Source organism: Ranitomeya variabilis, chromosome 6 (assembly GCF_051348905.1).
Source record: "Ranitomeya variabilis isolate aRanVar5 chromosome 6, aRanVar5.hap1, whole genome shotgun sequence".
Classification (NCBI taxonomy): Eukaryota; Metazoa; Chordata; class Amphibia; order Anura; family Dendrobatidae; genus Ranitomeya; species Ranitomeya variabilis.
The window spans coordinates 473,352,779-473,379,994 of record NC_135237.1 but is presented as its reverse complement, the minus strand read 5'-3'; the positions used below and the strand labels follow the sequence as shown (position 1 = coordinate 473,379,994).

General features: G+C 40.9%; 1 protein-coding gene across 6 annotated transcripts in view; it reads left to right on the top strand.

Annotated features, from left to right (window-relative positions):
- C6H8orf34 (chromosome 6 C8orf34 homolog) overlaps positions 1-26,203 on the top strand; it is a 350,072-nt gene extending 323,869 nt beyond the window's left edge. For 5 of the 6 annotated variants that reach the window (XM_077270640.1, XM_077270641.1, XM_077270638.1 and 2 more), the window contains one exon: positions 21,047-26,203. Coding sequence is in view for 1 of the 6 variants with exons in the window: in XM_077270641.1 (XP_077126756.1) it covers positions 21,047-21,054 (8 nt within the window). In the remaining 5 variants the exon portion in view is untranslated. The remainder of the gene's footprint in view (positions 1-21,046) is intronic. The other variant, XR_013217047.1, reaches the window with a different exon arrangement.
- The last annotated feature ends 1,013 nt before the right edge of the window (positions 26,204-27,216 follow it).

Below are 27,216 nucleotides of genomic sequence, written 5' to 3'. Positions count from 1 at the left end.
CATGAGTATATACGGTATATATCTATCTCTCTCTCTCTCTCTCTGTATATATATATACAGTATATATACTGTATATCTCTCTCTATATATAATCGTCTAAAGTCCACTTCGGTCTGTTTGTCTGTCGCGGAAATCCCGCGTCGCTGATTGGTCGCAGCTGGCTGGGCACAACCAATCAGCGACAGGCACAGTCCGGACACGAATTGGCCCCTCCCTACTCCCCTCCAGTCAGTGCCCCTCCATACTCCCCTCCAGTCAGCGCCCACATAGCATTTTAGCATTCCGTTAAATGGACTGCGTTAAACCGCGGCATAATATGGTGTAACGCAGTCTGTTAACGCTGCTGTTAACCCTGTTACCGGGCACATTACCAATGCATGCCATACTGGGCATGCGCTAGCAATGTGCCGTCATTCAGTGACGGACCCTGAAACGCTGCCTACATATAATGTTAAAAATAATAATAAAAAAAATTGTGATGTTCTCACCTTCCGGCGTCCCCGGCAGCTCCTTGCGATGCTCCAGTCCCAGTAATGCTTTGCGGTAATGACCCCAGATGACATAGCGGTCTCACGAGACTGCTACATCATCACGGGTTATTGCCGCAAAGCACCATTGTGAACGGACCTGCTGGGAGCAAGGCCTGGGCTGGATCCGGGGGCCACCGGAAAGTGACTATATAACAATTTTTTTTTTTAATTTTTTTTTTAACAGGGATATGGTGCCCACACTGTTATATACTACGTTGCTGTGTTATATACTACGTGGGCTGTGTTATATACTGCATGGGCTGTGCTATATACTATGCGGGCTGTGCTATATACTACGTGGGCTGTGTTATGTACTTTATGGGCTGTGTTATATACTACATGGGCTGTGTTATATACTACATGGGCTGTGCTGTATACTGCGTAGGCTGTGCTATATACTGCGTGGGCTGTTCTATATACTATGTGGGCTGTGTTATATACTATGTGGGCTGTGTTATATACTACGTGGTGGGCTGTGCTATATACTACATGGCTGTGCTATATACTACATGGGCTGTGTTATATACTATGTGGGCTGTGCTATATACTATGTGGGCTGTGCTATATACTATGTGGGCTGTGCTATATACTATGTGGCTGTGCTATATACTGCGTGGGCTGTGCTATATACTGCGTGTGCTGTGCTATATACTATGTGGGTTGTGCTATATACTACATGGGCTATGTTATATACTACGTGGGCTGTGCAATATACTATGTGGCTGTGCAATATACTATGTGGCTGTGCTATATAGTACGTGGCTGTGTTATATACTACGTGGCTGTGCTACGTACTACATGAGCTGTGTTATATACTACGTGGGCTGTTATTTACTGCGTGGACTGCTATATACTACGTGGGCTGTGTTATATACTACGTGGGCTGTGTTATATACTATGTGGCTGTGTTATATGCTACGTGGGCTGTGCAATGTACTACATGGCTGTGTTATATGCTACGTGGCTGTGCTAAATTTCTCTGCTGTATCTGGCATCATGAATTGTGGTATGTATTAAAGGGGGGGCCACTGAGACTCTTTCGCCCGGGGCCCTCAAAAGCCTGGAGCCATCACTGGCTGCACTGATTGGTCGCGCTCAGCCACGAACTGGCGCGGGATTTGAACCATGCTTCGCTGATTGGTCGCTCCCGGCCGGCTGGCCGAATCCTGTGTATTCATTGCATTATTCTTAAATCTTCAAATATAAACTACATACAGATTCTAGAATACCCGATGCGTTAGAATATATATATATATATATAAATGTATATATATATATATATATATATATATATACATGTATATATATATATATATATATATATATATATATATATATATATATATATATATATATATAATTAAGCAAAAACCAGGCAGCACTCCATTATTTCTTACTTCAACGTGCAGTGTTTAATTACACCCACATGTCTGTCCGACGTTTCGGCTCTAAATGAGCCTTTCTCAAGCAGTGGGTAAGCTTTTACAGTGCATATATATAGGTTAAAAACCATAACTAACCTTATTGCCATTGGTGGTTAATACAGTCCATGTGTAACAGTATACATATATTGATTGTGCTCATTACTATAGTAAAGTGCTTTTGTGCTTTATAAAGTGCCTCATTGTGTATCTATTTGTACATATATTAAAAATCTTTAACAGATTGTCTTATTGCGTGTGTCTTACCCCCGGAGCTGCATGGCTGTAATGGAGGACGTTCTCATGTCTCTCAGCGTTCCCTGAGTTCTATTGCGCATGTCCGCGACGTCAGATCACTGTGTAGGACCCAGAGCCAATCAATCACGTCCGCGCATGCGCAGACACACAGTGTTCCGCCATCTTCATAGTGGCATTCTCCATCGGCCATATTGTGTGAGGAAAATCCTCATTAGGATGGGACGGCACTTGCGCACACAGTGCTATATGTCCTCTTACAAAGTCCCTTATTTAACCATATGACTGCCATCTTTATAGTCATGTAGCCAGGAAATTACCGCACACTCTGATTGGGTATGATGCAAAAAAGTGTTCAATACGTTTATTACAGAAAAAAGATTGCCATGCAGTGAACAGAGATACAATGATATCAGATTCGACCAAACCCAACGTTTCGACCCACAAGGGTCTTATTCATGGGATTACTTGGTTTCCGAAGGTGCGCAAATAGATAAGAAAGCAGGTAGGCAATTTTTTCAGTGTAAGTCCTGTCGCTAGTGTATCCAGGGGAGGCACATCCATGTGGATAAAGAACGAATCACTAGGGAGCCAGAGATAGCCTTTTAGCCCATATGTTCTGCCTGTTAAGGCTTGGGGCAGTGGTGCTTCTGTATAGAGTTCAATGTGGTATATAGAGGGAATGGGAGAGCCCAGAATGGATGTGTTGTACCTGAGTAGTCCTGGAACCATATGGTAGGTATGGTAGATGGTATAGACCGACAAGGCTCCCGGAAAACTGAATGATCTGGTGCACTAGAATGTAGGAGCGGCACTCCCGTGCAAGGCAAGGCACGGGAGTGCCGCTCCTACATTCTAGTGCACCAGATCATTCAGTTTTCCGGGAGCCTTGTCGGTCTATACCATCTACCATACCTACCATATGGTTCCAGGACTACTCAGGTACAACACATCCATTCTGGGCTCTCCCATTCCCTCTATATACCACATTGAACTCTATACAGAAGCACCACTGCCCCAAGCCTTAACAGGCAGAACATATGGGCTAAAAGGCTATCTCTGGCTCCCTAGTGATTCGTTCTTTATCCACATGGATGTGCCTCCCCTGGATACACTAGCGACAGGACTTACACTGAAAAAATTGCCTACCTGCTTTCTTATCTATTTGCGCACCTTCGGAAACCAAGTAATCCCATGAATAAGACCCTTGTGGGTCGAAACGTTGGGTTTGGTCGAATCTGATATCATTGTATCTCTGTTCACTGCATGGCAATCTTTTCTCTGTAATAAACGTATTGAACACTTTTTTGCATCATACCCAATCAGAGTGTGCGGTAATTTCCTGGCTACATGACTCTTTGGACCCTCGGGTCTGTCTTACCAGCACCTCGCACTACTTTTGATCAGAGTGCATACCATTATTTTCTCTATATGCCATCTTTATAGTGGCATTCTACGTCGGCCATATTATATGAGGTAAATTCTCATTACGAACACTGCACGTTGAAGTAAGAAATAATGGAGTGCTGCCTGGTTTTTGCTTAATTCTATGGACTTTGGATAGCTGGCGGACGGGCATCCTGAAGGCTTTGCACCCAGAAGATAAGTCTTAAAGTGTTGTGCTGTTCCTTTTTTGTATGAATATATATATATATATATATGGCTCTGGCAAAAATTAAGGTACTGTTGCAAAATGTTCAGTTTGTCTGATTTTTCTCCCGGGGGTGGGACGTTCATCCAGGCTGTGGCACGCCACTCGGTAAATATACTTGCAGTCATCTATGCACATGTTTTTCGGAATTCATTAGACACTGATTGGACTTATAACTCGTGAGAGCGCTCCTTTTATTGTGTTCCCTCTTAGGTATAGTTATACCAGTGGGCACATGTGATTTAGAGTTCTGGTTCACTCTTACTATGTATCAATAATGTCCAAATACGGAGTTAACAACAGTGTGGCATAGCAACGATTTATTGTATTGCCTAGGCGTGGGTGACGCTGAGCTGTGTTATGAGGTATTTTTGTGTTTTTATTGTCACTTGTCAATTTTGTGAATAAAGATATATATTTTACATTCCTTGAGCCATACTATTTGTTTTTATATGGTTCTGTTGTTGAATATATACATATATACAGTGGGGCAAAAAAGTATTTAGTCAGTCAGCAATAGTGCAAGTTCCATCACTTAAAAAGATGAGAGGCGTCTGTAATTTACATCATAGGTAGACCTCAACTATGGGAGACAAACTGAGAAAAAAAAATCCAGAAAATCACATTGTCTGTTTTTTTAACATTTTAATTGCATATTATGGTGGAAAATAAGTATTTGGTCAGAAACAAAATTTCATCTCAATACTTTGTAATATATCCTTTGTTGGCAATGACAGAGGTCAAACGTTTTCTGTAAGTCTTCACAAGGTTGCCACACACTGCTGTTGGTATGTTGGCACATTCCTCCATGCAGATCTCCTCTAGAGCAGTGATGTTTTTGGCTTTTCGCTTGGCAACACGGACTTTCAACTCCCTCCAAAGGTTTTCTATAGGGTTGAGATCTAGAGACTGGCTAGGCCACTCCAGGACCTTGAAATGCTTCTTACGAAGCCACTCCTTCGTTGCCCTGGCGGTGTGCTTTGGATCATTGTCATGTTGAAAGACCCAGCCACGTTTCATCTTCAATGCCCTTGCTGATGGAAGGAGGTTTGCACTCAAAATCTCACGATACATGGCCCCATTCATTCTTTCATGTACCCGGATCAGTCGTCCTGGCCCCTTTGCAGAGAAACAGCCCCAAAGCATGATGTTTCCACCACCATGCTTTACAGTAGGTATGGTGTTTGATGGATGCAACTCAGTATTCTTTTTCCTCCAAACACGACAAGTTGTGTTTCTACCAAACAGTTCCAGTTTGGTTTCATCAGACCATAGGACATTCTCCCAAAACTCCTCTGGATCATCCAAATGCTCTCTAGCAAACTTCAGATGGGCCCGGACATGTACTGGCTTAAGCAGTGGGACACGTCTGGCACTGCAGGATCTGAGTCCATGGTGGCGTAGTGTGTTACTTATGGTAGGCCTTGTTACATTGGTCCCAGCTCTCTGCAGTTCATTCACTAGGTCCCCCCGCGTGGTTCTGGGATTTTTGCTCACCGTTCTTGTGATCATTCTGACCCCACAGGGTGGGATTTTGTGTGTAGCCCCAGATCGAGGGAGATTATCAGTGGTCTTGTATGTCTTCCATTTTCTAATTATTGCTCCCACTGTTGATTTCTTCACTCCAAGCTGGTTGGCTATTGCAGATTCAGTCTTCCCAGCCTGGTGCAGAGCTACAATTTTGTTTCTGGTGTCCTTTGACAGCTCTTTGGTCTTCACCATAGTGGAGTTTGGAGTCAGACTGTTTGAGGGTGTGCACAGGTGTCTTTTTATACTGATAACAAGTTTAAACAGGTGCCATTACTACAGGTAATGAGTGGAGGAAAGAGGAGACTCTTAAAGAAGAAGTTACAGGTCTGTGAGAGCCAGAAATCTTGATTGTTTGTTTCTGACCAAATACTTATTTTCCACCATAATATGCAAATAAAATGTTAAAAAAACAGACAATGTGGTTTTCTGGATTTTTTTTCCTCAGTTTGTCTCCCATAGTTGAGGTCTACCTATGATGTAAATTACAGACGCCTCTCATCTTTTTAAGTGGTGGAACTTGCACTATTGCTGACTGACTAAATACTTTTTTGCCCCACTGTATATATATATAATCTATATCATGTTTTCATATAATATATATCCTCATGAAATAAAACATTAAAGTGGGTATGTGGATAAAAAGGCAGATATATTGGTATAGTCTTTTGGCCTCCCCAGTCGATATGAGCAATTGAAAATTTATGTTTAATGGGTGTTAGTAATGGAAACCACAAATGACTGAGATGTCAGCGAGCAGTGAGGTGATAATTATAGGAGACTCCAGCATTCCAAGTGTGAATAAGAACGTCACTAAAGGTACCTTCACACGAAGCGACGCTGCAGCGATAGCGACAACGATGTCGATCGCTGCAGCGTCGCTGTTTGGTCGCTGGAGAGCTGTCACACAGACCGCTCTCCAGCGATCAACTATGCCGAGGTCCCCTGGTAACCAGGGTAAACATCGGGTAACTAAGCGCAGGGCCGCGCTTAGTAACCCGATGTTTACCCTGGTTACCAGCGTAAAATCTAAAAAAAACAAACAGCACATACTTACATTCACGTCCCCCTGCGTCCACTTCCTGACTGACTGAGCGCCGTACAGTGAGAGCAGAGCGGTGACGTCACCGCTGTGCTGCTTTCACTTTCACTTTGCGGCGCTGAGTCAGAGGAGGAAGCAGACTGCAGGGGACGCAATGTGAGTATGTGCTGTTTGTTTTTTTTACATTTTACGCTAGTAACCAGGGTAAACATCGGGTAACTAAGCGCGGCCCTGCGCTTAGTAACCCGATGTTTACCCTGGTTACCAGTGTAAAATATCGCTGGTATCGTTGCTTTTGCTTTCAAACACAACGATACACAGCGATCGGACGACCAAATAAAGTTCTGGACTTTATTCAGCGACATCACAGCAGGATCCTGATCGCTGCTGCGTGTCAAACGAAACGATATCGCTAGCGAGGACGCTGCAACGTCACGGATTGCTAGCGATATCGTTATAATGTCGTTTCGTGTGAAGGTACCTTAAGACTCATTGTAAATTCCTTAATAGGTTTTCACTCATTGATAATCTTTGCAGCCGAGTAATCCCATAGATTGATAGATGGTATCAGATTTTTGTGTAGGAGGATTCTGGGTCAACTGATCAGACAGTGAGTGCTATGTAGTTTAGCTTAATGTCAACTCAAAGGAAGAGAATGCAATTTATATGACAGCACCTCACATGACTTCTCAGGCATTCAAAGCATGGTAATGCCTAATTATGGAGGCAGAAATAAATCCACAAGACAGTTCCACTTTGTTTTCAGACCATCATTATGGTTTAGAGAGATGCTTAGAATATCAATTATTTTGGATACACTGTGAAAGTCAAATAGGCATCTGAGACTTTTACATAGTAGTTAAATAGATTAAATTGAACTTACTATACATATTGTGCTGTCATTAAAAAGTCCTTAGACTAGGAAAAATAATTGATATTGTATTGTTTGTGTACCATACAGTCAGGTCATGCTGCACTTGGAGAAAAGATTTGTCACAACACATTCTTACTGAGTATTAAAGGGGTTGTCCAGCCCTGTGAATTTTTTGGCAAGCGCTGTCGTTTACCCAATCCTAATAGTGTGTACAATACACATTGTTAGGATTCAATGGTCATCACATGATCATAGGTATGTGAATTGCATACTTGCGGTCACGTGCCAACTAGCTACTCATCGGCTTCTCTTAATTTTCTATTAAGCCATTAGCACACAACAAAAATGTCCCCAGGGTTGGAAAACCACTTTAAAAATATGTGAAGGTCTTCAAAGCCACTGTAAAGTTTTCATTGAGAAGGTTGGCACAAAGGTCATCTAAAGGGATCGTGAGGGCAAATGAGCAGCAGGCCTTTTTGTTCTGATTAACCAGAGGGTTAGAAAGTTGCTGTCAGACACCTCTGCCTTGATTGGTCATATTGAACTTTACCATGCCTTATCCATACAGGTAAATTGAATTCATTCATATTTTTTAATGGTTTAAATTACGTTTTATTTCTACGATGACAGTAAAAGCTAGGGATAAAAATACTAGTGTTGATAAGAAATGCACTAATCTGAACATATATTTATTAAACTAAACTGAAAAAATCAGTGTAATAGCCCATAAGCAGTGTTGAGCGATACCGTCCGATACTTGAAAGTATCGGTATCGGAAAGTATCAGCCGATACCGGCAAAGTATCGGATCTAATCCGATACCGATACCCGATACCAATACAAATCAATGGGACTCAAGTATCGGACAGTATTCCTGATGGTTCCCAGGGTCTGAATGCCTATTTCTGCATTCAGGACCTGAAATTACGTCACGGCTTGCTGTGATTGGTCGCGTCGCGGTCACATGGGCGGCACGCAACCAATCACAAGCCGTGACGTAATTTTAAAATGCGCGCGTGTCCTGCCTCCCGTGACGTCACGGCTTGTGATTGGTCGCGTCGCCCATGTGACTGCGACGCGACCAATCACAAGCCGGAACGTAATTTTAAAATCCTGAATGCCTAGAATTAGGCATCCAGGACCTGAAAATTACGTCACGGCTTGCTGTGATTGGTCGCGTCGCGGCCACATGGGCGGCACGCGACCAATCAGAAGCCGTGACGTCGCGGGAGGCAGGAAACGTGCGCATTTTAAGCAAACAATGAACAATGCTGCCGGTTCCCTCGGTGAGGTCCAGGCTGCGTCGGAGAGGTGAGTATAGCAATATTTTTTATTTTAATTCTTTATTTTACACATTAATGTTGTATTTTACACATTAATGTTGTTTCGATACCGATACCGCAAAAGTATCGGATCTCGGTATCGGAATTCCGATACCCGCAAGTATCGGCCGATACCCGATACTTGCGGTATCGGAATGCTCAACACTACCCATAAGTGCTACAGTATGGACACTACACTTTAGCAGTGAATATATACCGTAAGAACACAAGATAGCTTGTATTGCATTGAGTTCTGTGTAGTTTATCATCTGCAGCCGTCACACAGGGAATCTGAAGAGACTTAACATTTTAAGTTATGTACAAGGATTGTTCAATAAGTTATCTACCCCAGGATGATTGCTGTATATGATGATGATGCATCTTCCTACTACTAAATGACGTAGTGTATCAAATGAAGATCACCCCATTCAGGGTGACCTGTCAAAACATTTTTAGAGGAAAAGTGTCATAAACTGGAGGCCATGATTTTGGAAGATCGTCGAGTCAAAGTCATTATAGCTATGACTATAGACTATGATTTTGGAAAATCGTCGGGTCAGAGTCGTTATTATAGCTCATGAATTAGGCATTTCAGTCGGCACAGATTTCTGTATCTTTAATAATGTTTTGATGATTTCAAAGATCAGTTCCTGGTGGGTGTCACAAATGTTGACAACTAAGCAAAAACATCTCGCCAACAATTTAGCCAAGAGAATTTAGACAAGAAAATCCAGGAAACTTCTATTCTCAAATTATTATGGATGATAAAACATGGCCACACCACCTAATATTCCAGAGACCAAACTAGATTCCTTGCAATGGAAGCACAATGGATCACCAACCCACCAAAGATCATGGCAACAGTATTTTGGGATAGAGAAGGCGGTTTATGACTAGAATTCATGCCACACAAGACAACAATTACTGGAGACACCTCCAGTCAATCAAACTGAAATGCTGTGAGAAATTGGCAGGTGTTTTGCTGCTTCACGACAATGTTCCATCTTAAAAGTATCGCAAATCACATGCTGCAATCAGGGAATGCTGTTTCCTGGAGATAAACCTTCCACCCTACAGTCTAGACCTGGTTCCCCGTGATTAGTTTCTATTTCTTTGCAGCGCTGGGGTCTTGGGTTCAAATCCCACCAGGGACAACATCTGCAAAGAGTTTGTATGTTCTCTCCGTGTTTGCGTGGGTTTCCTCCAAGTACTCCGGTTTCCTCCCAGATTCCAAAAAAAAATACTGATAGGGAATTTAGATTGTGAGCCCCATTGGGGACAGCGGTGATAATGTGTGCAAACTGTAAAGCGCTGCGGAATATGTTAGCGCTATATAAAAATAAAGATTATTATTATTATTTCTGAACCTGAAGAAATTTCTGCATGATGATAATGTAGTCAAAGAGGCAGTTGTAGGATTCTTGCAGCAGCAAGAAGTCTTGTTCTATTCTGAGGGAATCCGATCGCTGGACACAAAGTGGAATAAGGGTATTGAAGTCGAGAGGGATTATATTGAAAAGTAGTAGATTCAATTTTCTCTGAAAATTTTGTTTTCATAGTCAGATAGATAAATTGTTGAACACCCCTTGTATGCCTCTTTGTAAGTACTTGTACCTAAGGCAGATATGATGAGGTTTTTTTTATTCATATCATTGGGTAAATATCTCACGAGGTGCAATATTTTTCTTATTCCTGGAGGGTAGAGGTTCCAAACATTTCTCCCATTTCATCATAACAAAGATTTAAGTTTCTGACTAATCCTAAAGGAAATTCACCACTCAAATCAGATTAAAATTCTAATGGCTTGCCAAGGAAATCTTTCAATGAAGTGTTAGAAAAATATAATGTCATGTTCTCTGTCACTGTCGATTAAGGAGTGGTGGAGACTTGTGTCAAGTCTTCTGCCTTTAAATTGCTCAATCAGTTTTACTTTATGCATTTTAGAAATTCAAGAAAATATTATTAGGGGGGAAACAAACGTAGATATCTATCAATGAGATAGATAGAACTTATCATTACAAAGTTAGGGAATATGAACTGACTGTATCACAACCCTTCTATATAAGCTATAGAAGATACTACAGTATTCAAATTCGAGCCACCCATGTAATCGTTTTGAAAGGAAGCATGTAATACCACATTTGTCCAGTGGTGGCCTCTTTTGTACAGGAGGATCTCAAAGTTTTTAAACTCTTACTATATTGCAATCATCATATATAGCAATGTGCACTTACAATTGCTCATTTTTCCCTTCTATCCAGCGAATTCTTCTCTTTTCCATTATCTCTATTGCATCACGTAGAAACAGGAAGTAAATTTTCCCTGCATGACTCACGAGTCACTGACGAGGGGAATGATTTTTGCAATGAAAAGAGACTTCCTGTTTCTACATAGAGCACAGGAAACAGAAGAATTTATTGGGTTGAAAGGCAAAATGAGCAATTGTAAATACATAGTATAATATGATGACTTCAATATATTTTAAAGAGTACAAAACCTTTGATAGGAGTTCTTCTTTTACTAATGCAGCAGAATGGATCCTGAAGGCTAAAGGAGGTCCTATTGTAAAGCTTCATATAAAAAACTTTTTTTTTTAAATTTTGCTATTTATTGCTGTACTGTAGTATTGCAGCATATAGTATAGGTATTCTGACTCCATAGCTAGGCTGCAAGTGTAGGGCTCTTGAAGTAACATTTCTAGGCTGCTTCTGTATAAAACCAGTACTCACACGTAGATATATAATCAGATAGCTTGAAACTCTACTGTAAGAGGCACATATGAAGATTCAAGAAGAATTTGTATTTTCCAGCTGAATTCTTGTTGATTTGCACACATACAGCAGGTAAAAAAGGCTTTTCACAAACAGGTCTGCAAACACCTGAGCTTCTAAGATGACTGATAGATAGTAAATAAGAGCAAACCTTCTTACATAGCAACATAACAACAACACAATGACAATACATGACATTGCTATTGGTCGATATCCAGAAGGATCACCCCTTCTTTTGTTTAGCGAACCCCATATTCTTGCCAAAATGACCCATTCCAAATAACGACAGACTCAAAACTTGGATAATAATTGGCCACAGTGGCCTTTATTATAAACATACAATAACAGTAAAATAACGTAGGGAGGAGTCCTTGAAGCTCCAAATTGGTGGTTAACCATAATATAACTAGTGGACAAAAACATACCATAAATTTACTCCCAGCCGTTACCACCCAGGCTCGGGAGCACCAAATACCCTGAAGGGTTAACCATGTCCACATATTAACCTGGGAATCCGGCCCACCGTTGCCAAGATCCCCCCCGAACCACCAGACCCGAAACCAAAGTTTACACCACTGAAGAATCCGTACCCCGACGGATCCCCCAGGCCAATTTATCACCAACTCCAAGGACCCCTCCCACCGCCTCGAGCCACCATGACCCAAAAACAACTACCCATAAAATAAAAGAGTACAAAACACAAAAACAGGGCGGGAGGGCAGGATCTTCTTGGAGCTTCCAGAGCGGGAACTGGTAAGCTCCACCCCTCCTCTACCCTATATCCCCCTCCTCATGAATACAACCCCCCACCCCTAATTAACCCCTACTTACTCAGCCCTTCTGCTCCCAAACCCCTGTCATGACGGCCTGCACATACGCCATCTGTGGGGGGAGGGGACGGCTCGCTCCGGCCTGCTCTATACTGTCTGTATGATTCCCAAATCATGGGACATGACAATAGGTGATCAAACAGTCGCATATCCCCCCTTCCTTTCTTCAAAAATGAATGCACCTTCACAAATGATGCAGGTCGCAGTACACAAGCGTGGACCTTCTGTGGTTCCTCCTTCAAGGCATTCAGTTCTGATGAAGGTCTAATGTAAGACTGAAAACATTTAACACAACCTTGAATGCAATAATCAAAGGAACCTTATGTTAGGGGTCAAGTTCCCGCCTCTGCACAGGGGGAATCTCGGGCCATCTCCGCTGCGGTCTCCCATTCTTCTCCTGCCGCAGTGGAGCCTGCTCAGCGGAGACGTCAGTCTCAGCGTCTTGCTCAGTCCCACTCTGTACAAAGAGTTACTGCTGCTTTTCCTGCTTCTGCCATTGAAGTCAGTGCTGGGCAGCGTCGAGCAGACGCTTCTGGGACTAAGTCCTGCTCTTCTCGTTCTGAGCATGCCCTGAGTAAGATCTCTCAGTGGAGATCGAGGGTCACATGGTCAGATACTGCAGCTAAGTCCATTGGTCCTTTCAGGAAGGTCCTGTAGGTGCTAGGACTAAGTCCTGCTTGCCACACACTGAGCATGCCCAGGGCAAGATCTCAGTAGAGATTTAGGGTCACATGCTCAGGTATGGCAGCCTCTCATTGGTCCTTCTGGGAAGGTCTTTTACTTGCTGCAGCTATATAAGGCTCGCATGGCCGCACGGCCATGCGCTAGTATTGCTTTCATTTATGTACTTTGTGCCAGTGTGGTCTTTTATGAGAGTGTTCAGGGACCCGGCTGAAATAAGCCCCTAGAATGCTGGCACCTCCAGCGAGGAGTTCGTATGCTTGTGTGTTCAGGGACCTGGCCGAAATAAGCCCTTAGAATGCTGGCACCTCCGGCGAGGAGTTTCGTGTGCGTGCAAGACCACTGACTGCTCTTGTTTAGACAGTTAACCTGTGCCTCTGTGGAGTCTAACAGGGTGCAGCGCTTTGTGTTCATGGCTGCTCTGTGAAGTAACAGAGTTAGCTAACACTGCCATTAGTTCCGCTATTTACTAGCAGCAGGTTCTCCTGCACGGTGGACCCCGGGCTGCGAACGCATCTATCCTAATAAAATATATACTTTCATTAGGTGCGTTCCGCTAGCCCTATCATAACACCTTATTTCACCACATCTCTAATTGAGTCCAAAGTTCTTCATTTTGTTAGTACATACAGGCTGGAAACCCTACTTGAGCACCTCCACACCAACCACAATAGTGTCTATCTACAAACAATATGGACATTGTCCTACACATGTTTCAATAATTTCAGATCTGTTATCAGTTAAAGTTGTGGAAGTTCTTGTGTAGACCACTTACCTTATGTACTATATAATTTACTGCCCATCGCAAATTCATACAAACACGTTTTTGCCAAATTATTACCCAACGAACAAACTTACAGGGAGTCCAAAGTAAGTCTTTGGAGTGATATAGCACAGCTCGAGAGATGGAAGCTGTGGCGGCCAGAACGAGAGTTTTACAAGTAGTTTCACATGACGCTTCTTTCCTGTGGTTGCACCATCCAAATCACTGTCTTATTTTCCCTTCATGTAAGAAGAATGAATCCGTGCTTGGCGCTCCTACAGCCCCCTTATGGGAAAGTAAAACCTGCTAAGTAAACATGTCATTTGTTTCAGATACGTAATGTTCCCCCTTCAGTTGTGGTTAGGAATCCTGGAGGACTTTCTTTCCCACACACTTTTCACATGGAAGTGGTTACAGCTACTGTGCTTAATATGCTCTAATTTCATAGCAAAGTGTGAAGCGCAGAGTTTGTTTTCACATGTTAATCCCATTACAGACACTGCGTATTTCTCAAATCTGAAAAACACTATCAAAATAAAAGAGACACTTGCTGTTTTTATAATAGGATAGATGTGCTAATCCAGTGCACAGAAAGCCTTTGTGCAGGTGGAGCAGAGCCGAATGTAACATGGAGCTATCTCTGTTGGCCACTTTTTTGCCCAATGAATTAAAGGGATCATCCATGTTGGAAAATATATTTTTTGTAGCAAGTGTCACAACATGGCAGTGCATTAAATCACTCACTGAAGAAACTAACACTTTTGTCTATGGGTTTTATCTGGTATCTGTTAACTTGAGCCAGAATGAAAAGTCTGCGAAAAAAAAACGTGAATGGCTGCCATATAACACTACATTTCCGCCATGTAACACTACAGAAAAAGCTTACATGGTCAAAATTAGCTGTTGCTTGGGTGTACTGAGAGTCAGACCATTGGTGATCATCTGATCAGTATCATGGCTACCATCTGAAAGGTGTTGTCTCTAATAAGATAATCCTAAGGGTGCAGTCAGATGGCCCTGTAACATGGAGAATGATCTCATGGCAGTGCACACACTGGTCGGCAGCTCTTCTGACCCCAGTGTGACAGCTTAATAGAAATACATACTGTCACAATCAGGTCAGGAGAGCTGCCAGCCAGTCCAAGCATTTCTATATGATTGTTGGCCATGTAATATGGCCGTCTGACTGCACAATGAGGGATTATCTCAGGATCTAAAAAAAATTCTAGCCACTATAAATGTTTTAAAATAAGAATATAGCCATTGCCTATCTATCCAATAAGATGGACTGCCCTGTCTTAGATGACATCACACCTATCTTTCATGACTGTTGCAACAGTTTACAATTCTGAGCGGTCATGTACTGTCCATCAAAATATCACCGCTGATCAGGGAGGTAGCTTGGAAGTTTGTTGGCCCCAATGCAAAATCTCCAAGTGTGTCCCTTAGAATTGGTCTTTTCCTATGGACCAAACGATCCTTTTCCTTCATACCCAAGCTCCAATACCCAGATACAATTGCAATACCTGCACCCAATATAGTTGTGCATCACACGCTGAGGTCAGTTATTGCCTGCATCAATCAATGGTTTTCACGGATAGAACTTGTTCCTTGTATGGAACTGTTTACATAGCCGTGCATTTTTACTGACCAAATAGTCCACACCAAATCATGGAGACTTATCCAATTTTGATCCATGTCTCAGATCAAATACGCCAGTGCAAGTCTATTGGTCCATGCAAGTCTGTGGGTCTATGAAAAAATTGGATGCCATCCATGTGCAATCTGTTTTTCATAGAATATTTATTATGAGACGATTGAGAAACCTCCATCATTTTTGTCTTTTTTTTCATCCTAGAATAACTAATGAAACTCTGAGCAAACTCCGAAGGTAAAAAAAACACACAATAAAACGTGGACTACTTTGACATCAGAATGAACCCTTACACTTTTAACCCCTTCACCCCCAAGGGTGGTTTGCACGTTAATGACCGGGCCAATTTTTACAATTCTGACCACTGTCCCTTTATGAGGTTATAACTCTGGAACGCTTCAAAGGATCTTGGCAATTCTGACATTGTTTTCTCGAGACATATTGTACTTCATGATAGTGGTAAAATTTCTTCGATATAACTTGCATTTATTTGTGAAAAAAACGAATATTTGGCGAAAATGTTGAAAATTTCGCAATTTTCCAACTTTGAATTTTTATGCCCTTAAATCACAGACATGTGTCACGCAAAATACTTAATAAGTAACATTTCCCACATGTCTACTTTACATCAGCACAATTTTGGAACCAAAATTTTTTTTTGTGACGGAGTTATAAGGGTTAAAAGTTGACCAGCAATTTCTCATTTTTACAACACCATTTTTTTTTAGGGACCACATCTCATTTGAAGTCATTTTGAGGGGTCTATATGATAGAAAATACCCAAGTGTGACACCATTCTAAAAACTGCACCCCTCAAGGTACTCAAAACCACTTTCAAGAAGTTTATTAACCCTTCAGGTGTTTCACAGGAATTTTTGGAATGTTTAAATAAAAATAAACATTTAACTTTTTTTCACACAAAATTTATTTCAGCTCCAATTTGTTTTATTTTACCAAGGGTAACAGGAGAAAATAGACCCCAAAATTTGTTGTACAATTTGTCCTGAGTACGATGATACCCCAAATGTGGGGGTAAACCACTGTTTGGGCGCATGGCAGAGCTCGGAAGGAAAGGAGCGCCATTTGACTTTTCAATGCAAAATTGACTGGAATTGAGATGGGACGCCATGTTGCATTTGGAGAGCCCCTGATGTGCCTAAACATTGAAACCCCCCACAAGTGACACCATTTTGGAAAGTAGACCCCCTAAGGATCTTATCTAGATGTGTGGTGAGCACTTTGACCCAACAAGTGCTTCACAGAAGTTTATAATGCAGAGCCGTAAAAATAAAAAATCATATTTTTTCACAAAAATGATTTTTCGCCCCCATTTTTTTATTTCCCCAAGGGTAAGAGAAGAAATTAAACCACAAAAGTTGTTGTGCAATTTGTCCTGAGTACGACGATACCCCATATGTGGGGGTAAACCACTGTTTGGGTGCATAGCAGAGCTCGGAAGGGAAGGAGCGCTATTTTACTTTTCAATGCAAAATTGACTGGAATTAAGATGGGATGCCATGTTGTGTTTGGAGAGCCCCTGATGTGCCTAAACATTAAAAACCCCCACAAGTGACACCATTTTGGAAAGTAGACCCCCTAAGGAACTTATCTAGATGTGTTTTGATAGCTTTGAACCCCCAAGTGTTTCACTACAGTTTATAACGCAGAGCCGTGAAAATAAAAATTCTTTTTTTTTTTTCACAAAAATGATTTTTAGCCCCCAGTTTTGTATTTTCACAAGGGTATCAGGATAAATTGGACCCCAAACATTGTTGTCCAATTTGTCCTGAGTATGCTGATACCCGATATGTGGGGGGGAACCACTGTTTGGGCGCATGACAGAGCTCGGAAGGGAAGGAGCGCCATTTGGAATGCAGACTTAAATGGATTGGTCTGCAGGCGTCACGTTGCATTTGCAGAGCCCCTGATGTACCCAAACAGTACAAACCCCCCACAAGTGACCCCATATTGGAAACTAGACCCCCCAAGGAACTTATCTAGATGTGTTGTGAGAACTTTGAACCCCCAAGTGTTTCACTACAGTTTATAACGCAGAGCCGTGAAAATAAAATTTCTTTTTTTTTTCACAAAAATGATTTTTAGCCCCCAGTTTTGTATTTTCACAAGGGTATCAGGATAAATTGGACCCCAAAAGTTGTTGTTCAATTTGTCCTGAGTACGCTGATACCCCATATGTGGGGGGGAATCACTGTTTGGGCGCATGACAGAGCTCGGAAGGGAAGGAGCGCCATTTGGAATGCAGACTTAAATGGATTGGTCTGCAGGCGTCACGTTGCATTTGCAGAGCCCCTGATGTACCCAAACAGTACAAACCCCCCACAAGTGACCCCATATTGGAAACTAGACCCCCCAAGGAACTTATCTAGATGTGTTGTGAGAACTTTGAACCCCCAAGTGTTTCACTACAGTTTACAACGCAGAGCCGTGAAAATAAAAAATCTTTTTTTTCCCACAAAACTTATTTTTTGGCCCCCAGTTTTGTATTTTCCCAAGGGTAGCAGGATAAATTGGACCCCAAAAGATGATGTCCAATTTGTCCTGAGTACGCTGATACCCCATATGTTGGGGTAAACCCCTGTTTGGGCACACGGGAGAGCTCTGAAGGGAAGGAGCACTGTTTTCCTTTTTCAACGCAGAATTGGCTGGAATTCAGATCGGATGCCATGTCCCGTTTGGAGAGCCCCTGATGTGCCTAAACAGTGGAAACCCCCCAATTATAACTGAAACCCTAATCCAAACACACCCCTTACCCTAATCCCAACAGTAACCCTAACCACTCCTCTAACCCAGACACACCCAACCCTATTCCCAACCGTAAATGTAATCCAAACCCTAACCCTATCTTTAGCCCCAACCCTAACTGTAGCCCCAACCCTAGCCCTAACCCTAACCCTAGCAATAACCCTAGCCCTATCACTAGCCCTAACACTAGCCGTAACACTAACCCTAGCCCTAACCCTAGCCCTAACCCTAGCCCTAACCCTAGCCCCAACCCTAGCCCCAACCCTAACCATAGCCCTAACCCTAGCCCCAACCCTAGCCCTAACCCTAGCCCTAACCCTAGCCCCAACCCTAGCCCTAACCCTAACCCTAGCCCTAACCCTAGCCCTAACCCTAACCCTAGCCCTAACTCTAGTCCTAACTCTAGCCCTAACCCTAACCCTAATGGGAAAATGGAAATAAATACATTTTTTAATTTTTTTATTTTTCCCTAACTAAGGGGGTGATGAAGGGGGGTTTGATTTACTTTTATAGCGGGTTATTTAGCGGATTTTTATGATTGGCAGCTGTCACACACTGAAAGACGATTTTCATTGCAAAAAATATATTTTTTGCGTTACCACATTTTGAGAGCTATAATTTTTCCATATTTGAGTCCACAGAGTCATGTGAGGTCTTGTTTTTTGCGGGACGAGTTGACGTTTTTACTGGTAACATTTTCGGACACGTGACATTTTTTGATCGCTTTTTATTCCGATTTTTGTGAGGCAGAGTGATCAAAAACCAGCTATTCATGAATTTATTTTGGGGGAGGCGTTTATACCGTTCCGCGTTTGGTAAAATTGATAAAGCAGTTTTATTTGTCGGGTCAGTACGATTACAGCGATATCTCATTTATATCATTTTTTTTATGTTTTGGCGCTTTTATACGATAAAAACTATTTTATAGAAAAAATAATTATTTTGGTATTGCTTTATTCTCAGGACTATAACTTTTTTATTTTTTTGCTGATGATGCTGTATGGTGGCTCGTTTTTTGCGGGACAAGATGACGTTTTCAGTGGTACCATGGTTATTTATATCAGTCTTTTTGATCGCGTGTTATTCCACTTTTTGTTTGGCGGTATGATAATAAAGCGTTGTTTTTTGCCTCGTTTTTTTTTTTTTTCTTACGGTGTTTACTAAAGGGGTTAACTAGTGGGGCAGTTTTATATGTTGGGTCGTTACGGACGCGGCGATACTAAATATGTGTACTTTTATTGTTTTTTTTATTTTATTTAGCTAAAGAAATGTATTTATGGGAATAATATATATATTTTTTTTCTTTATTTAGGATATTTTTTTATTTTTTTTTTACACACATGTGGGGAATTTTTTTTTACTTTTTTACTTTGTCCCAGGGGGGGACATCACAGATCATTGATCTGGCAGTGTGCACAGCACTCTGCCAGATCTGCGATCTGCTGTGCAGGGCTGCAGGCTTACCAAGTGTCTGCTCTGAGCAGACACTCGGTAAGCCACCTCCCTCCCTGCAGGACCCGGATGCCGCGGCCATCTTGGATCCAGGACCTGCAGCGAGGAGGGAGGTAGGAGACCCTCAGAGCAACGCGATCACATCGCGTTGCTCCGGGGGTCTCAGGGAAGCCCGCAGGGAGCCCCCTCCCTGCGCGATGCTTCCCTATACCGCCGGTACACCGCGATCATGTTTGATCGCGGTGTGCCGGGGGTTAATGTGCCGGGGGCGGTCCGTGACCGCTCCTGGCACATAGTGCCGGATGTCAGCTGCGATATGCAGCTGACACCCGGCCGCGATTGGCCGCGCTCCCCCCGTGAGCGCCACTGATCGGTGATGACGTACTATCCCGTCGGCGGTCATACGGGCCCACCCCACCTCGACGGGATAGTACGTCAAATGTCGGGAAGGGGTTAAAAACCTACTTTTCTTTGTCAAGACTGTACATAACAATGGCCAAAACCAGGAGTGGGTGAAAAATGCAGAAATGGTGACTTGTTTCTTTTATACTTTTCCTCTGATTGTTCCACTCCGGGTTTTGGCTTACAAATACTGATGGAAAATACTGACCAAATACAGAACGTGTCCTAAAAATGATCTGTCTTAAAGAAACAACACTGTAGACCCTATTACAAAATATTACTATTTTAATCGACATAAACATTTTTTTTACTTAAATGCATGTATTTGGAACTAAACATTTTTTTTACAATTGGGATTCATTAAAAAATGTTCACCCTATGGCCTTTTACTCTGTTTTCCTGCAGAGTCAACTATTATGTGGTCTGTGGTCAGAAAAAGGAGTGAAAAAAAGATGAATAAAAGAGATAAGACTTGTTCACTTGTAGCATTTTTTTATGCTTTTTTTGTACATTTTCTTTTTGTCAAAAAATTGCAGTATTTTACAGTAATTACAGTATTAATGATATTTATAAAATCTTATAACACCTTGTGAGTGTTTTTTTTTTCTTTTTTAACCTGTTCTGTGTTTCATAAAAAAGCATAATGTTTTTTCTTTCAGCGTTTTTACTGCTGTCTGTTACCAAATTGACTATGCACCAAAAAAAGCATAAAACACAATTCAAAAACACATCAAAATGCGTGTAATTTTCATTGCAGTTTTCTAGCAATAGCCTGTATTTTTCTAGCAAAAAAAATCAATAAAGCTTTGTGTTCACATACCCTTAAAAAAATCTTTCAGATCATCGGACCCACCCTGCCCAATTCTTAGATAACTCATTCTACAACCAGCAATAGACGATACAACAAAGTGGCTATAGAAGCTATAGGGATTTTTTTTTTTAAAGAAACCCAACTGCATAAATTATTTTAGCCCCAAAAACTTGCGTTAAAGTAAATAAAAATGTCACCAAAAGTAAACGCTAAATTTAATTTAACATCTTGGATCAATGCTTGAGGTTGAAATACATTTTTACTATAAATAATGTAACCTTTTTTATTCTTTTTTTAGGTTTGTGATGCCACAAGACAAACTGTGAACCAATGAACAAAATCTACTAGGACAGAAGATGATTTTTTTCCCAATGTATTTGACTGCAATAAATTGCAAGAATGATTATTTTTTTAGAGTGTTTAGTAATAGAATTAATGTCTTAATCATAAGTAAAACTAATTTTCTTATTCAGTACATTGCAGTTATGGTAAAACTTTTATTCTACTGTAACTGGCCACATTTCTGCACCTTCCAAGTTTATTTCTTACCTTTACATGATATTTTCAATGTTTTTCTTGTAAGAAAATTCACACTTTAATGTGTGTTCTTGAAAACGTTCAGTCCCTCAGATACTTGGGATGCTGTATATAATAATTGAATACAAATTTTTTCTTGGGGGGAGGGTAACTTTGCAATTTTTTTTTTAAGAAAGACTTACAAAAATTGTCCTTTGCATGCTGCACTTATACTACTTGTACTAATATAATCAAAAGGTACCAGGCCTTATCAGAAGGAGTGAAAGATTTTTTTGTACAAAGGCTTATCCACTACACTGTTGTCCATTCATAATAACTGTGACTGGTGTTATCCATCTTGCATTGCCTTTTCAGTTACCAGTGTTGGGTCCACAGAATGTTTTGCCATATAATTGACACTACAGTGGTGCTTGCTTGAAAGTTTGTAAACCCTTCGCATGTTTCTGGATAAATTTGACCTAAAACTATATCAGATTTTATCAGATTTTTACACGTCATAAAGTAGATAATGAGAATTAAATCAAACATACGAGGCACAAATATTTGTCTTTTTTTATTAAGTAAAATGATTCAAAATCTGTGAGTGGCAAGAGTATGTAGATATTTGCTCTCAATGTTTGGTGTAACCCTTGTGTAGCAATAACTACATCTAAGGGCTCGTGTACATGACCGTATTTTAGGTCCGAGCACGATCCAAGAAACATCGGATCGCGCTTGGACCAATCTTGTTCCTGAGTGCTGTGCCATGTCCAATTTTTTTCCTCTGATCTGGCCAGTCCAAGGGAAAAAATTACAACATGCCCAAGTTGAATCTGATTATCAGATCGAACTTGGCCATGCAAGTCAATAAGTCCTTTTCACTGCACTCGGATGACATCAGATGCAATGAATAAGGATTAAATTCCGAAACGAGTATGCTAGATTTGCATACCTTTTCTGCCCGTGTACACTGGTCCAACTTTTTAATTCTTCAATAAGGACTTCTGGATTTTACTCAACAAGCTGGATATTTTTCTACTTTTACATCTGGGTGCAGTCCAATTTCAACTCACTAATAGAATGGAGAAGATTGAGAATTTTTTTTCCACCTTCTCCTCATCTGGGAAGATTGGATCAAACGCTGATCAGTTTGATCGGAGTGTAAATTGCATAATTTGGCCAGATTCTCTCAGATTAAAGACTATACACTGATGTGACCATATCCTAAAGATTTCTAGTAATTTGATAATTTGACCTGCACATCAACTTGAAGGAATTTTAGCTCATTCCTCCCTTCAAAAACAGCTACGACTTTGTTATGCTGGTGTTTTGTTTACCTGTTAACTGTTCACTTCAGGTACTGTCACAACATTTCTATAAGATTAATGTCAGGACTTTGAGTTTGCCATTTCAAAACTTTAACTTTATTCTTCTTTAACTATTCTTTTGTAGAACAGCTTTGGTGCTTTTGGTCGTTATGTTGCTGCATGATCCACGTTCACTTGAGATTCAGCTCATTTATGGATGTCCTGATATTTTTCATTAGAATTTGCTAGTAGAATTCAGAATTAATTGTTTCATCAATGATGGGAAGCTGTCCTGGCCCAGATAGAGCAAAACATGCCCAATCTATTGATACTACCACCACTTTATTTCATAGTCTAAAAGCATCATACTGCTCATTTAAACCAAAAAGCTCCATTTTGGTCTCATCGGTACACAAAAAATTGTCCCAGTAGCGTTCTGCAGATTGGAAGCAATGTTCTTTTTGAAGCACACTGTTCTTTTCCTTGCAACCCATCCATATGCACTATTATTGTTCAGTGTCGTTCAGATGATAGACTCATGAAAAATAACATTAGCGGATGTGAGGAAGACCCTAAGTTGCTTAGAGGTCATACTTGGGTTCCTTTGTGACCTCGCATAGTATTATATGCCTTTCTCTTGGGAGAGATCTATGTTGGTCGACCACTCCTGGGGATGATAATAATGGTCTTGAATTTTCTCCCTTTGCATGCAGTCTAACTCACTGTGGATTGGTGAGGTCCAAACTCTTTAGAAATGATTTTGAAAGCTTTTACAGCTTCTACGTTTGGGATTGTGAAATTTTGTGTCATTTTTGGTCAAACTTTTGCAGAAACAGTGAAGATTTTGAATGGTTCAGAAATGTTTAAGCACCAATGTATATGTATATATCATAAGGAGTTATTACTGATATAACAAGAAGCTATAATAAGAAAATATCACTGTTTCTGTGTGTTAAATCTGATGAAGCCAAACAATTTTTTTTTTAAATGCTTTCTGCCATATGTAAACTTTGGTTCCAGCCTCATCTTTTCTGGCCTGGTTGGCATCACCCTCTGGATATCATCAGCATCATTCACCAAATCATGTGCATGTACATGTAGGCATATGTAGTAACCTGTACTTTGCCCAGCTTCACCCCTGTACTGCAGTTATGCCTAAAAAAAGAAATACAAGGGGTGTATTGTGCCCAACTTTGCCACTATGTTTCTTTCTACAGATGCATGTACAGTACGGAGGTAAAATGAACACACTGCACATAACTAACAGCGTTTGCAAAAGATTTAGTAAAAGTTGCCGGTAATGGCACATGTGCCAAGGGATGGCAATTAGGTCTGGTTGGGTAGGGTTAAAGCCAGAATTGCGTTACTCTATTTGATCTGGACACCACTCAGATGATTCTATAAAGGGAATCTGTCAGTAAGATCAGCTTCCTCCTCCACCGAAACCCATACCCCAATACATGGCCTTACAAGCCTTTGAGATATAAATAATTTAATACCTTAACATCTTTTATCTGTTATTATATTTGTGAGTAATTAGTCTTTTCATTCATTCACAAATGATGCATTAAGTGCTCTGGGTGTGACAGAGCACTTAACATGCCACTGGCTTCTAAGGCTGTTTCCCCACCCAGCACCAGTCTCTTTGGCTTGGTTGATCTATCACTGACTGATTTCCTTGCCTGGCGCCTTATGTCATGGCCAGAGCACTTAATACCTCATTTACATATGAAATCTGGAACAGATTGAAATGTAAATCCATCAACTTGTACTTGTTCTGTATGCCCATAAATGAAGTTTGGTTGGGGTGACCTTATTGACAGATTCCCTTTAGTGGTATCTTACATATAGTGCACAGCTTTTAAAAAGCGATTTCTAAGATTAGCGCCAAAGGATTTGTTATACATTCATGTTTATAAAGAAAAGTATCACTTTATGTAAATGAGACATAGTGGCGGTTTAGTTACAAGAATAAGAGCTGACAGGTTCAATTTAAGGTATTTTTTTAAAATAAACTTAAAGGCAGACATATGCAATGGGATTGGCATCACTCTGCTATTAAAGTGTACTTTTTCATGTGCTCATTCTGTACACTGAATGGCCAAATCTGCAGTGTACCGCAGGAACCAGGCCTAAAAGACAAACTATACTTTCATGTAACTTTTCAGAATAACTTGCCGTATGTGTACATGAGGAATAATGCAATTTCTTGTAATTATATAACTTGTATTCTGCATTTTCACCAGTTTTCCCCTCTGTAGAGTCTGTCTCTAATTTGCAATTGACTCTAAGCTAGTGAGTGGAGATAAGCAACTATGATGTCTTCCATACACAAAATACACAGTGAGAGGAATCACTGTTTTTCTCTTTTGATAGCACATAGACAGAAGCAGCAGATGCACAGAGGACAAATATACAGCACACTGAGCAGTGTAACTGTGAATCCAGCACTGGGATAAGCACCTCTCTCCTCTTACGCCATCTGCTCTCTATGAAGTGTAATATACTGTTTAACCTGACACCTCACTGTTCTGGCAGTCATTCTTGTCATGACAAAAAATGATTTCAACAGTTTTTCAGAGTTCAGGAGGCAGATGAAGCAATGGCTTCAAAATGGAGAAAGAAGCATATTACCCTGATAAGATACATTACAGTTTCTTGTATTTGCTGGATCTATTGATTTATGCAAAATTTATTAAAATGATGTGACCAGTTAGTGTTTGGTCTGTGTATCCTTCTGATCTATTTTTCTTCTATCTGAAACATGACATGTCCTGTTAATACTGTTTCTTCATAAGCAGTATAACTTTATGCAGAGGTGGTTGAGTAGTTGGGAAGCTAAGAATTTCTTTTTGCCCCTTATCTCACCATCTTATATAGTGAGGACTAGGTGAGCCTAGCCTCAGTCAGTCAGAGGAATTCATTAAGCACCTTTACTAGTCTTGAGACAACAGGAGGTTTCAGCGGTCCCTAATGTTAGGCACTCATTTGTATGTATTTCGTATGAGTTAGCATTGCAGTGCTGAAGATTGCGCTTTCTTTGCATGCTTTCCAATGTTATATATATGCTTTTCACACCAAGGTGTATCACTCTAGAATTTGATTTGCTGATAAAGTATGTAACAGTATCAACCAAAAATGATTATAGGAAACAACTTTGCTTTATTAAATGCACAACTTGCATATTACAGGAATGCAGAAAATATCCTTTAAGTGTAAAATAGTTTAGCTTTTATTTATTTGCACTAGACTAGTTTAAAGCAATTTATTAGTTTGTTTCTGTGGTTTATTGCAAATATTTTATGTCATGTGATGTACACTATACAAAAGAATGTGACATTGCTTGTTTTTCCTTTCAATCTAGACTGTTACCTCTACAGGTATCACCATTGATAAATTATAGTATTTTTATATTCTGATAATTGTCTACATCATCCAACTTTTACAGCTCACGCTGATTGTAAAGATTCAGATTGGTGGATGGACATTTAATATATTTACTTTCATCTCCCCTGTAGAGTAACTTGTGACGGAGTAACCCGATGATTTTTTCAGGGTGGCCCAAATATTTGATGGATGTAGCGCTTTCCAACATACAGTACAGAGCAAAAGTTTGGACATACCTTCTCATTTAAAGATTTTTCTGTATTTTCATGACTATTAAAATTGTACATTCACACTGAAGGCAACAAAACTATGAATTAACACATGTGGAATTATATACTTAACAAAAAATGTGAAACAACTGAAAATATGTCTTATATTCTAGGTTCTTCAAAGTAGCCACCTTTTGCTTTGATGACTGCTTTGCACACTCTTGGCATTCTCTTGATGAGCTTCAAGAGGTAGTCACCGAGAATGGTCTTCCAACAATCTTGAAGGAGTTTCCAGAGATGCTTAGCACTTGTTGGCCCTTTTGCCTTCACTCTGCGGTCCAGCTCACCCCAAACCATCTCGATTGGGTTCAGGTCTGGTGACTGTGGAGGCCAGGTCATCTGGCGTAGCACCCCATCACTCTCCTTCTTGGTCAAATAGCCCTTACACAGCCTGGAGGTGTGTTTGGGGTCATTGTCCTGTTGAAAAATAAATGATGGTCCAACTAAACACAAACCGGATGGAATAGCATGCCCCTGCAAGATGCTGTGGTAGCCATGCTGGTTCAGTATGCTTTCAATTTTGAATAAACCCTCAACAGTGTCACCAGCAAAGCACCCCCACACCATCACACCTCCTCCTTCATGCTTCATAGTGGGAACCAGGCATGTAGAGTCCATCCGTTCACCTTTTCTGCGTCGCACAAAGACACAGTGGTTGGAACCAAAGATCTCAAATTTGGACTCATCAGACCAAAGCACAGATTTCCACTGGTCTATTGTCCATTCCTTGTGTTCTTTAGTCCAAACAAGGCTCTTCTGCTTGTTGCCTGTCCTTAGCAGTGGTTTCCTAGCAGCTATTTTACCATGAAGGCCTGCTGCACAAAGTCTCCTCTTAACAGTTGTTTTAGAGATGTGTCTGCTGCTAGAACTCTGTGTGGCATTGACCTGGTCTCTAATCTGAGCTGCTTTTAACCTGCGATTTTTGAGGCTGGGTCTTGGTCTTCCTTTTCTGGGGTGGTCCTCATGTGAGCCAGTTTCTTTGTAGCCCT